The 13,711-nt window shown below is 40.6% G+C and overlaps 1 protein-coding gene across 7 annotated transcripts in view; it reads left to right on the plus strand.

Moving 5' to 3' along the window:
• MAP2K4 (mitogen-activated protein kinase kinase 4) overlaps positions 1-13,711 on the plus strand; it is a 190,511-nt gene that overhangs the window by 30,699 nt on the left and 146,101 nt on the right. For 4 of the 7 annotated variants that reach the window (XM_050919363.1, XM_050919367.1, XM_050919365.1 and 1 more), the window contains exon 2: positions 3,114-3,146. The exons of the other annotated variants lie outside the window; for them this stretch is intronic. In XM_050919363.1, the coding sequence (XP_050775320.1) occupies positions 3,114-3,146 (33 nt within the window). The remainder of the gene's footprint in view (positions 1-3,113; positions 3,147-13,711) is intronic. 7 annotated transcript variants of the gene reach the window in all.

The raw sequence follows: 13,711 nt of genomic DNA on the forward strand, positions 1-13,711 counted from the left end.
CCTGCTTTGAGCAGGGGTTGGACTAGATGACCTCCTGAGGTCTCTTCCAACCCTAATCTTCTATGATTCTAAATTACTGTTGAAGTTTTCCTGAGTGTGAGTTTGATGAAGTTGGGGTGTATGTATTGTTTTCAGTATCTGCTGGAGATGGAAGTCAAATCTCTGTGGAGTGCTGGAGTGTGATATTGACAGCATTGTAGGTGATGTGTAAATTTCCAGGAGTGCAGAAGACTTTTTTTTTTTTTTATTTCTACAGAGTGTATCCTGATTGCAACATTAAGGATAGTCTATTAAGTTTGTGTCAGTATTGTTAGCATGATTTCTTTTAGAACTTGCACCTGAAGAATAATTTTAGCCGCTACTGTATCTTTCAGAGAGTTGGAACAAAGGGCAAGCAGAATATCAGCTTATCCTGGAGATTTTAGCTACTTAGTGTGAAATTTAATTTGCAAGTAGTGGACTGATAATTCCATGTGCTCAGCTTTTTAACATTGTAGTACAGTTGATTGTTTAGTATTTAACAAACCTTTTTGGGTAAGTAGTTAATTTACTGTATGTTGAATGTGACTGTACATTCTATATTAGGGATTTAGGTTTCTTATCTAAGGACTGGTCTACACTGGGAGGGGGGGCGGACAAACTAATATACGCAACTTCAGCTATGCTATTCGCGTAGCTGAAGTCGAAGTATCTTAGTTTGACTTACCTGGCCGTCCTCATGGCAGCGAGTCAACTGCCGCGACTCCCCTGTCAATGCTGCTTACTCTTCCTGCTGAGATGGAGTACGGGTGTCAATTTGCGGATTGATTTATCGCGTCTAGACAAGATGCGATAAATCGATCCCTGATAGATGGATTACAACTCGCCAGTCCGGCGGGTAGTATAGACATACCCTGAGGAACATGACGCAACGTTGTCAGTCCTGAGCATTCAAAAATTATGAATCAGTCCTTCCCCACCCCCCAAAATTATGAGATTTTAAAGTATAACTATTCAGTCCTTTTTATTTGTCTTCTAAATTTTGAAACCTTTTAGGGTTCGTATTTTCCAGCTTTTCTCTGCAATCATGAGGACTAGGGAAACAAAAGCTGAGATTATTACTTACTCACAGGGCTCTAGAAGCTGGGACTATCAGAAAAGCACCAAATATTGCAAGACTCACAATAAAATTGTGTGCTGGCAACACTGGCTGTACGAGAAATTAATTCTACAAATCAGATGTTTACTACAGTGCAGATGGGCAGTACTGCTGATGATTGGTATAATGTGAATGAACCTAACATATTTCATTTCCAGATTTTTGTTGATGAACACTGCATATTTTATTCAGTGAGAGTGAACTGGAGTAACATCAGTTCTCAAGTAATACCCCAAAGGAACTGAACAGATCACTAGGACTGAGGAGAATTATTCCTGGTTGAAGCCTAGCTGGTGGAGGTGGGAGTGAGAGTGAGCGTGGAGGGAGAGGAAAGGCTGCAAGTGCCTGCATAGAGAAGTATCTTGAAAATCAGAAGTAGAATATAAATCCTTAATCTCACAAATGATGGGTAGGTTAGCCATGTAAATCACTTTTACATAATCAAAACCAGGAGCACTGTCTGCCTCTTAAAGGAGAAATTTAATGTGTGTGTGTGTGTGTGTGTGTGTGTGTGTGTGTGTGTGTGTGTATATATATATATATATATATATATATATATATATATATATATATATATATATATATATATATATACACACACTCGATCATAAGCCGGTTCATTTATAAGCTGTCTCCTCCAAGATGGATAAGTAAAAATGGAAAATTTTTATAACCCATTTGTAAGCCGACCCTATAATTCAGGGGTCAGCAGACTTTGGCTCCCGGGCCATCAGGATAAGCTGCTGGTGGGCTGAGATGGTTTGTTTACCTAGAGCGTCTGCAGGCCCGGAGATAAACCTAAGTAAACAAAGTGTCCCGGCACACCAGCTGCTTACCCTGATGGGCTGGGACAGCAACTGATGGGGAAATTTTTTTGAGGGGAGAAGCTGGGAGTCAGGGGAGTAACCTCTGTGACCACCCCCCACATGACCCCACAATCTCCCCATCCCATCCCTTTCCACCTTATCTGACCTGGCTGTAGCTGCTCCGGCAGGCTGGGCAACGCGGCTGCAGCCTGCTCTGGCGGGCCAGACCGGGCGGCACGGCCACAGCATTTTCCAGCGGCATGGCCACAGCCTGCTCTGTGGGGCCGAATGGCACAGCTGCAGCCTGCCAGCCCTGGAGCTGCATCTGCTTCGGAGGCTGGGAGGAGAGCAGTATGGCAGAAGCAGCGACTCTGCCAGTGCTGCCTCTCTTTGCTCCCTCTGTTGTGGGGAGGGGCTGTGTCCCACCTCTCTCTCTCTATGCCCGTTCATAAGCTGACCCTCGTCTCTGGTGCTTCCCTTTTTTACAAAAAAAATTCAGCTTATGAACTAGTATATATGGTAATTTATCTTATTTCATCTGAGAAAACTTGTTTGATTTAGTCTGATATTTTTATTAGTGCAGGTTTTAACAGACCTGGTCCTCCATTGTTGCACAGATGTTAACAAACTGAATGTTGCTTGTTGGGAAATGCTAAATAAAATACTGTTTGACTTGATGAAATATTTTCAAATGTCACTTACCTCAGTCAGAAACTAATTAACATTTTTGGCTTCATTGGGACACAGTATCCTCCTTAATATCTTAATAATCAAGAATGTGACTTGGTACTTCAGAAGACCTATATTAGCAAAATTGTTTGAATGGATTTGCAAAGGTATCCAAGGAGTTATGACTGTTTTGTTTTTATTAACATAACAATGAAACTAACACTCTCATAAGCTGATTCTCTCTTGACCTGATCTGGCCATTGATTGATTTCTTTCTTGGCATTTTGGACAACACAGAGCTGTTGAAAATGCATGGGATGTAAATGAAGGAGATTGAGATGACTGCACTTGTTAGTTTCTCAGGATAACACTTTGCCCATGAAGCTGGTTTTATTCAGAATTTTTAGACTCTAATAATGATAATTGAAACGTGACTTTTAATAGTTATGAAATTCTGTGACTTCCAGTGAATGAACTAGAACTTATCTTTTTTGCTTTAGGCTTTCAGATAAACTTCTGTGAAAAGGCACAAAGTAAGCTACAAATTTTATAGTATTATGCTACTTTTATTTTTATTTTTTTATATCAGTCTTGGTTCTGGGAATGTATCCACTGTTGTTCCAACTAACCAACCATGGCAATTATACATTGATTGAGCTTCCATTTTTCATATTGCTTAAAAAGTTTTTTAAAAAATGGCAAATGGTTTTCCATTAGGCCATTGGTTGTAAAAGTTTTACATGCCTTTTACACTTACATGTCTGTAACAAGTCAATAATGAACTAGGAGTACACAGATAGTCCTATTATTCGCTGGAGTTTCACACTGTGCCAAACTGCAGTGGAGTATGAATCAGGTGGGATTTGACTTTTTGAATTGCAGCTGCTTTATTAGACTAGAAGTGTTCATTAAAGAACACTTTGCTTCTTATGTAACTTTATATTAAGAAAAATGAATTAAGTTAAACAGTGCAACATATTTGTTTGGAGCACCTTCTGTAGGTGTTGGTCACATTGATATTGATTTGGATCATTGCTACTATCTGTGCACCTCTGTGCACCTCTGTGGGAGGAAGAGAGTAATGTAAATAACTTCCTAAACTTGGCTGGCTATTTCAATTGAGCATAGACTTTTGGAAGGTGAAACTAAAATCAGTCATTGCAAAGCAATTTTTGATGACTAATGGAAGCTCTTTAGGATTAATTTTTTTATTGTTTCTCTCATGGCTTTTCATACTTTGCATTGCTATGTCACTCAAATCACAGTACCCTTCACAATTGCCTGTCATGAGTTAGTGGAGTTTTATTGGAGACCAAAACATAGTTTTGGTGGCACCTTTATTTGGTAAATGTTCTGTAGTTCAGTAAAAATCCACTCTGCATCTCATTCTGCATTTTAAATACATATTTTTAATTTTTATTTGCACTTGATGAATATGCATATTTATTTTAACTGAATTCAGATATCTAGAGTTAATTGCTAATATTCAATAATTGGTGTCTTGGAATTTAAAGACTGATATCCAATGTATATGCTTGCTAGAAAAATGAATATAAACTAATTTATTTTGAGATGCTGTAATGAGAATATTCTGCATTGTGGGATGACAGGGTTTATATTTCTGTTAACTGCTATTTGCAGATCACTGCATCTCTGTTTGGAAAACTTACAGGAAGTACACTTATAAATGTTCACTGCATAGCAGGCCAACTTGTGTTACCACTGTGCCAGTGGGACTGAACTGGAGAACAATACATGTCCTTTAACAATATGGTTTGTCCTAGAGTGTGGCAAATTCTGAAGTTCCTCTGGAAAGCAGTATTTTCAAATCCATTTTATAAAATAAAAACTTTACACAAAACTTACGTAAAATTCCCAAGTACTTGGTCTTCCTAGTGAATGCCTAGCTGATTGCTGCTCAGATCAAAAAATGTTTTCTTAAAAACCAAACAAGCAAACAAATCTCCCATAACGTATAGTTAGTTTACTGTGGTGATAAATGGGTGTTCCTAGAGCACAGGTGAAAGAGTTTGTTATACAGGGAATTTGATTCTGAGAAAAGCTGGCACACCAAATTCTGACATCAAACTTGACATTTTAGGAAAGGTTGCCTTAATATTTGCACTGCCCTTACTCTTGTGTCAGCCTCTTACAGATCCTCTTCTGTACCATGGACACTGAAAACTTTCTGACCAGAAAATACCTCTACAGAGTATGAATTTATTTATTTATTTATTTATTTCTCCACTAGGGACTGTTACATAAAACCAGGATCTTTTTTCAGTCCACTTGTTCCAAATTCTTATTCCCCACCTGCAACCAGAATGTTCATGGGGACATAATCTTTTCCACTAGACACGGTCCTGCTGTGTGTCAGAGGAGTCTGGCTTTGCAAAGGGAATAAGCAGCTGAACTCTTAAACAGAACACAGGTCCCTGATAATGAAAGGAAACAAAAGTATGGGCTCTGCCAGCAGAATGATTTGTGTGCAGAGCAAGGGTCATTCCAAGATTTCACAGGAAGCACAAGCATGCAGACAAAGATCTCCCATCAGTGAACTGATGAGAGGACCTCAAAGAAGGAAATTGTCATTGTGCCCCCTGAAGGAGTTGAGAGCTTCTAAGGTAGGAATATGCTAAGCATAGAGTAAACTAATGAGTAAGAGGGAGATATCTTTGACAATCCAGTGGGATAAAATGCGTCTATCATCTAAGAGCTTGGAAAAAATCATCAGGACTGTGTTTCTGTCAATGACCTATGTATTGTGTATGCCAAACCTCCCAGGAGCACAGTGCTAGGTCAGCCAGTGGGGACCCTAGAAGAAATGAGAGCTTTATCTAATGTCATGTTACTGTATGTTTTGAGGTCTGTACTTTGTGTGAAAGTTGTTTTGTATCTGCGTCTGAAGGCTGAAATGTGATTTTAGCACATTCGTCTTGGCAGTAATGTGCACTCACCTTGGATGATGGAGACAGTCTCCCTAGTATATTGTTGAGATGGAGGATGTAAGGGTATCTGTTGTGAGTTGCTTAGAGTTGCTGCATTTACAAGGTAGTGTTCCAGTTGTTCAAACACTTACACATGTACATAATGTTAAGAATGTGAGTAGTCAAGTCAGCTGATCTGCCTTCACATTTAAAGATTTTGCAGGATCAGGACCTAGCAGCAAATACAGAGGCATTCACAGGGGCTGGACTCAAACCTCTTGCCTGTTTATCAAAGCACCTTAGTTCATCTTTAAATGCATGTGGAAAATAATAGAAGTGGATTAAAAATAACTGATCTGTATTCAGTACATTTTACTAATGAGTAACTATGATAGAATATCAGGGTTGGAATGGACCTCAGGAGGTCATCTAGTTCAACCCCCTGCTCAAAGCAGGACCAATCCCCAGACAGATTTTTACCCTTGTTCCCTAAATGGTCCCCTCAAGGATTGAGCTCACAACCCTGGGTTTAGCAGGCCAATGCTCAAACCACTGAGCTATCCCTCCCCAACAACTATCCATGTAGACCTTTGTGTTCCTGTGCACTCATCTGTTTCAATCATTACATATACAGGAAATGTTGGCAAAAAATAATTTTGAACTGAAAACTTCACATGTAAAAATTCCTTGGAAGTTTGTCGCATCTGGCAAAAAGAGCAAGGCCAACAAATGGATTTACCTGCTGCCTTGATCTTGATCAGTCCTTGGAAAATTGAAAGTGATTTTGATCTTAAGTAGATTAAAATATTTATATTAAGTTTACTGCTAGTGTCCATTCTTGAAATGAATTCAATTGGCTTACATAATTCAGTTCCTAATTGTTCTGATAGGGTGACAAAATATGAAAGGCTCAACAGTCTTCAGAGGGAAGTGTTTGAAGAGTCTAAATCCTGCCACACTATAGACTTCTAAATAAATTGTTGTACACAGCCCTCTCCACCTTGGAAATCTGTATACTAGAATGAGAAAAAAAATTGTTCAGAGGTTGTGAATGGGGGAGGAAAACCTCTAATGTATTTTGTCCAGACACAAGTTTTACTTGTTAGCACAGCGGGCCCTCTGAGAGAAGATGCTTACAAATTCTTAAAGGGTAAATATCTGTGATGTTTATGTACTTCTGACAAATCATTGCTCATCCTCTGAGGGGTATTTTCTGCTGAAAGGAGTTTGGGCTTGTGAGGTGAATATTTTAATAAGTGAAGTAAGTAGGTAGTTAAAATATCAAGGGAACTTTTTGACCAACAGAATTTGCTAGTCATCACAAAACAAGTTTTCAACAGAAAAGAAGCTTAGTGTGTAGTAAAAATGGCAGACTACTGAACTGAGTGCTTCCCATTATAAAGGCTGATTTTTAAAGGGTGGCACTTTTGCTCACTTAAACTTATCATTAAAATAGTTTCCATATGTATTTTCTCATCAAAATTGGATTAAGAAGAATGTTGGCAGAAGTATTAGCTAAATATTTTGTGGGCATATTTAGCAGAAATGTCATGTCCTTTTAGAATTGAGATTGTGTGAAAACATTTCAGTTCTGTGATATCATTTACCTGCTCAAAGACTATTTGGCTTGTGTGCAAATTTTTTAGTAGTCCTCCACACCCAGCAGCTCTCATGGAGCATTAGAAGAGCTGTTGGGTTCTGAGCACTTTTGAAAGTCTGACCGTATATTTTTATGAATACAATATAAGAATTAAATAAGAGGTAAGCTAATTGAATTACAGCCTTCTAGTTTGTTAGTCTTAAATAGAACACAGCTCAGCTTCCCCTTCTCCTTGGCCTCTTTGCAGATGAGGAACAATTTATGCCGCAGATCTGTGTTTCTGCCAAAGAAACACAAATTGAACTGTTTATTTGCAGATGTTCTCTCAGTTTTGCATGCTTGAGGGTGGAAAGCTGAAGCAAATGGGTATTGATATTCCATGCTGGGCAAAAGTTGTGCAATCTGAGTTTGTTTGCAGATTCTCCCTTTTGAATCCGTGAAGCAGACACCTGAATTACTGTTGTATACCCACAGAAATTGACAATATTTGATCTTAAATTCCCACAATCCTTTCACAGGATCTGTTTGTTAAATTCAGTGTGTGTGCTGCACCCTTAAGAATTCCAGCTCTGCCTACTTTGGTGCTTTGTTTAAATTGTGAATTGCTGACTGAGGCAGATGAGATAGTGGTTTTCTGCCGAGCTGTGTGTTAGACACCATTGTGCTAACCAGTCTTACTACTAATATTACTTGACGAGGGGGAAAGCTGCAGTGTGATCAACTTCCTGATCTCCAAAAAAAATAAATCCAACTTTCCTTTCCCAGCAGCTTGTGCCAGCAGCTTCTGTCTTGTGCATTCAGGCACAGCTCCAGGAAGTAACTGAAAGCAAGACTGAGCATAAAACTTCTGTTTCTCCAGAGAAAGATAGCCTGTTTCCATTTCCCTTTGCATTTTTCTCCAAAGATGATATCCAAAATATTAAAATCCTCTGAATACCAAGAAGCAGGGTCCAGCTGAGGTTGAGTGCACAACCTCACACCTTTAGAAGCCCTAGAGTTGATAGCTGTTTGCTCTCTTGCTGTGTTGAAACTGTCAGAATGGGTGGGGCCTGTGTTCCCCAGTCTGGTTCTTTTACACACATTTTCCATTAACCGCTGTTTGCTGATAAGTATGTGTGTGTGGAAAGCCAAAATGAAAAACATTGTCTGCTTTCAACAGCCAGGAAAGTGGTCAAAAGACCTTTTATATTTTTATCTGCATTTTGTCTGTTTCTGGGGTGATTGTTTAAACAATTCGAAGTACATCTCCTTTGATAATTAAGATAGTGTTCCAGTTTAACTTTATTTTTCCTGGGTGAGAAGCTGTGGTGTTTGCTCAGAGCTGTTAGAAGTGTCCTCATTATCAAGAATTCTTTTTCAGGTTAGCTTTTTTCAATTGTTGCTACTCTGTAGGGTCCTTCTTTAATACCACATCGTACCCGTATTATCTGATGTACTGTATTGTATTTATAAATTACCCGTCGCCATAGAACCATCATCCAAAAGCCTTCACATGTGGTTCTAAAAGACTATCTCTCAACATGTCTAGTTGGCACCACAGAACAGTTGTACTTTCCTGTGGTAAAAATATAAACTTTGATAACAGCTTAAGGCTGTTTGTTAGTTTTAATATTTGTATATCTGAGCTTGAATTCTTCTTCTGTTCAAAGTTTATATAACTCCAATGCAAATGAATTGGATAGCACTTACTGACTTTTTCTACCCTCAAGTTCCACAGCACAGAGGTTACAAAAAGCCTTTAGGACAGTGGTTCTCAAACTTTTGTACTGGTAAACCCTTTCACACAGCAAGCCTCTGAGTGCAACGCCTCCTTCCCCCCTACATTAAAAACACTTTTTTATATATTTAACTCCATTACAAATGCTGGAGGCAGAGCAGGGTTTGGGATGGTGGCCGACAGCTCGTGACCCCCCCATGTAATCACCTCGTGACCCCTGAGGGGTCTTGACTCCCAGTTTGAGAACCCCTGCTTTAGGAGACTGTTCAGCAGTCAGTCAGATCCCGAGCTGCTACTCTGTCATTTACATTCAGATGTAAAGCATCCATTGCTTGGGGATTAGGGACAATTGGAGGAGGCTAGGCGTGGAGGATTCAATCTAGACAGTGTGCAAGCTCTAAAAGGAATTGAGGAAACGCAAGAAGCTGGGAACTGGAACAAGAGCTGTCTTCTAATGCAGTTTTTTTTTAAGGGCTGTAGGAGGTGATAATTTCCTAAAATTGAGGTTAGAGTTGGAATTTTGTGTGCACCAGGATAAAGGTCTACCCTTGCTTACCTTTTGTTGGGGGAATTGGTTATATTTGAGCACAAAATGGTGTGTTCCATGGGTTTTAGATTTGGAGATATTCTTCTGCAATGATTGTGTCAGTCAGTGACATCAACTTACTAGATCTTGCAGTTCGACAGGAATCCTAATAGCTGAATTCACCTTTTTCTTGACCAGAAGTGAATGTTGGAGGAACAGTAAATCTTATTGAACTAGATCCCCGAAGAAGAGAATCCAGAGCTCTTAACAGAAGTGCTACCTTCAGATTGCAATGACACCTCTACTCTGACATAATGCAGTCCTCGGGATCCAAAAAATCTTAACGGGTTATAGGTGAAACCGCGTTATATCGAACTTGCTTTGATTCGCCACAGTGCGCAGCCCCTCCCCCTCCAGAGCACTGCTTTACCGCGTTATATTCGAATTCGTGTTATATTGGGTTGCGTTATATCGGGGTAGAGGTATATATTTCTAGAGCCAAAACCTTCAAGGTGCCTGATGTAGACATCTTCAGAAGCACATTGGATTTTGTCATCTGGAACTTTGCATAATAGGAAAACCATTAAGTCTTCCTGCCTCGTTTGCAGAGTGACCTGACACTGCAAGCTGCACTTCAGTATCTACAAACACTTATGCTTCAACTTCCTACTGTAAATAGAAATATTTGATTTAAGCTTTATGACCAGTTGTTCCCAATTAGCTTCCATTCAAGGAGCCTTTTTTCCTTGCACTTTACTTTATTTGCCTCATTAACAACTTGAGAGTTCTGTTTTCAAAGCTGCACTAACTGTAGAAACTGTACAGCATCCTATGTTTGAGACTCAAACAAAAGGCCTTTAATAGCATCTCACAATGACTGACTCTTCCATGCCCAAGAGCTACGTGAAACAATACATTTTATTTTTGAAACTTTGTATTGGAGAAATTTGTGCATTTGAACAAAGACTAAGCTATCATTTCCAAAGAGAATGGAAAAGCCCAGTGGCATGGATGCATAGTTACAGAAATCTGCAGTTATGGTGACAGCCAGTTATATACCCCAATTTGGAATGGAGGATAGTGCCACAAGACCTCAAGAACCATCAGTACCATCTATGAATTCTAAGGGAGAGCAGTGACTGAAAGCTATCCTATCCTGTTTCCAGCTAGATTGAGAGCATCTTGATATGTTGATTTATAAATAGATAGTCAAATCCTTCCAGAAATGCAGTGCAGCTATAGAGCAGTAGGATGCGCTATTGAAATGCTGTTTGTTTTTTGATGGTTGAGAAAAATATAGCGAATAAGACCTAAACTTGTGTATAGTCTCCAAAAATATCAAAGTGATGTTTGTGAGGGAGCTTCCCCAATTTTGATCAGACCATAAGTTACTTTGTTGTTTGTGAGAACTGTGCATTCCCAGTAAAAGTGTGATTTGGAAGTCCATCAGCTTCTGAGCTAGTAATGACTAATGACCAAGTAAATAAGACCTACTTCTGAACCAAGCCTTGCTACCCCTACATACAGGGACCTTCCAAGCCAAAGACTGAGAGTATGGGCTCTTTGCCTTCAAGAGCTGTGACTTGAATGACAACAATGACAGCATTGTCCTCCCAGACCACAGGGAGCTAGAAGTTCCAGGGGTGTACCCACCTGAGCTTCCTTTAAGAGGAAACCCGCTATGTGAAACCAACCATCTTCTGAGATTTTGTGGGCCAGAACAGGTTCCCACTGAAGTTGGTCTCAAGCTGGCTCCAACGATATGGCACGAAAGCACTTTGTTCCAAAAAACAGAACTTTAGGAAACAGTATGGCACTGACCCTGGAACTATTTACTACTTTTGGCACCAGAACAAAGTTGGTCAGAACAGTGCACCATCACTGTAGTGGAGCTTGGTACACCACCTTGACAAGACTCTGTTGCTGCACAGCTGTCTATTCTGCGAAGCACTGTTGAGATACTTGGCACTGATGGACCTGCAGATGTACCTAGAACCTCAGTCCCTCTTGCTGTTGACTTCATCACAGCAGTGAGCACTAACTCTATCTCGTAGCACAGCACCATCAGTTTTTAACACATGCACCAACCATGGGTCTGAACTATGCATTCTCCTCAGAGTCACCTTTGGAATCAAGGAAAGAAGAAATTCCACATCATCAGCAAGACTAACCCAGACTGTCACCACAGCTCTCAACATCTTATAGAGGATCCAGACACTCCTCACAGGCAAGGTTTTGGAACCCACAGATTCCTGGTTTATGGTTCCCTACCCCCTGGGCTACCAGGCTTTTATCCACCAATGCTCATGTAGCCTTGCTGTGTACCTTGGTCAGCTCAGGGCAACTTTGGTTCCAGGGAACAATCGCATAGCTAGACCATGCTGCACCAAGCTGCCTCCTTCATTGTGCCATTCATTCAGATACCCCACCAGCCCTGCCCAGCTCCCAGTTTCTGCACAGCTACAAGTAGAAGAGGCGGTAATGGAAGAGCAGGCATTGAAAAGTTAACTGCTGCACTGGTGACCCTTTCCTTCTCTTACCCTGATTAGTCCTGTTGCCCCACACAGCCCCACAAATGGACAACTATAAGGGTTTCCAAGACCTATTAAAAAGAGTGGCTGAGACCCTCCAAATCCCTATTGACACACAAACTGGTAGACATGCTTCAAGTCTCCACAGTAGGCAAGATAGCCCTTCTAGCTAATGAGGTCATTATGGATCCAGCCAGAACGTTGGGGCAGACATCTGTCTTGGCACCACATACATCCACCAGATTAACACTATCAGATGCCTCCCGAGTGTGTGGAATTCTTTTACACTCACTCTATCCCATCCTTCCTCCCATCCACTGTTGCAGATAAAAAGGCAGAACAATTCAGACCCCCACAAAAGGAAAAAGAGCAAAGAGACTAGATTTATTTGCCTGGAAAGCCTACTGTGATGCGAGAAGACCGGGTGCCACCAAATGCCAAGGCCCATAAGTCTCAACTGAACAATGACAAATACATAACGGGAACCAGTCTGGCTCACCATGTGTTAGTATTGTTAAAATAGGCATTAGAGTTATACGAATGTACTTAGTGTTGAGACTTTATGGAATGCTTGTAAGTTGCTGTATGCATTGAGCTCACTTATAATATCTGTATCCTATGTTATAAGGCAATATTTTAAGTGACTCTCTGACTGTAAATCACAAGACAGTTGAGAAGCATTAATGAATATGAAATGCTAGTTTCCAACAAGAGCTGTTATTTTCTGCCCAACAAAACAATGCCCATCAAAACCAGATGAATTGTTATAGACTATCAGAGGACAAAAGACATTGCTAATTGCTCCCCACCCCTCCCATTGCAACTTGAATTAGAAGGGTCGAGGATTTAGAAAGATCATGTTTGGGCCAGAGCACAATGTATCTTCAACAACTGCAGGAAACCTTCTACAAGGTCACTATGTTGCTAACAGGAAGCGGTTTTCCATCTGGTGTCAACAGCATAACGTACCTCCAAAGAGTCTGGGATCTCTCTTATTTTGGACTGCCTTCTTTCTTTGAAGCCTATCTATCACTTCACTGCTCATGTATCTGGTATTTAGCAATGCTTTCTATCATGTGGTGGAAAACTCCTTGGTTTTTACCCATCCCACAAACATGAAGTTCCTGAAAGGCATCATCAGAACCTTTTTCATGGGTACTACAACTTGCAGCTGCCTGGGACCTGAACTTGGTACAGTACTTGCAGCACTTATTATTCTGCTGTTTGAGCCTTTGGCCTCCTGCTCTCTTTTGCACGTCCCTACGAAGGTGCGCTTCTAGAAGAGTGGTTGAGCTTGGGGCCCTCTTGGCAGACCCCTCTACACAGTATTCTAAAGTAATACGGTATGCTTGAGATTTCATCCCAAAGGTTCCCTCTGATTTGCACCTGAATCAACCTGTTCATTTGCCTATCTTCTATCCAAAACCTCACAATAACAGGGAGGACAAGAAGCTCCACTCTTTGGATGTCTAATGAGCTTAGCCTTCTGCTTGCAGAGGATGAAGATTTTAGGTCTCTGTGGTTATTCCTTTCCATCACCGACAGAATGAAAGGAGAAGTGATTTCTTCAGGAAGACTCTTGACATGGATTTCAGGGTGTCCTCCTCCTCTGTTATGAGTTTATGGAAGTCCCTGGGGGTGTCGGGCTCTACTAGAGCACAAGCTGCCTTGATGGCTTCCCTACAGGGAGTTCCCCTCTCAGAAATATGTGGAACGGTGACTTGGAACTTTGGTCACCTTTACTAGGCATTGTGCCCTTGTTCACGCTTTGTCTGTGATGCCTCCTTTGGTTCAGGA

The sequence above is a fragment of the Gopherus flavomarginatus genome, chromosome 12 (assembly GCF_025201925.1).
Source record: "Gopherus flavomarginatus isolate rGopFla2 chromosome 12, rGopFla2.mat.asm, whole genome shotgun sequence".
NCBI lineage: Eukaryota > Metazoa > Chordata > Testudines > Testudinidae > Gopherus > Gopherus flavomarginatus.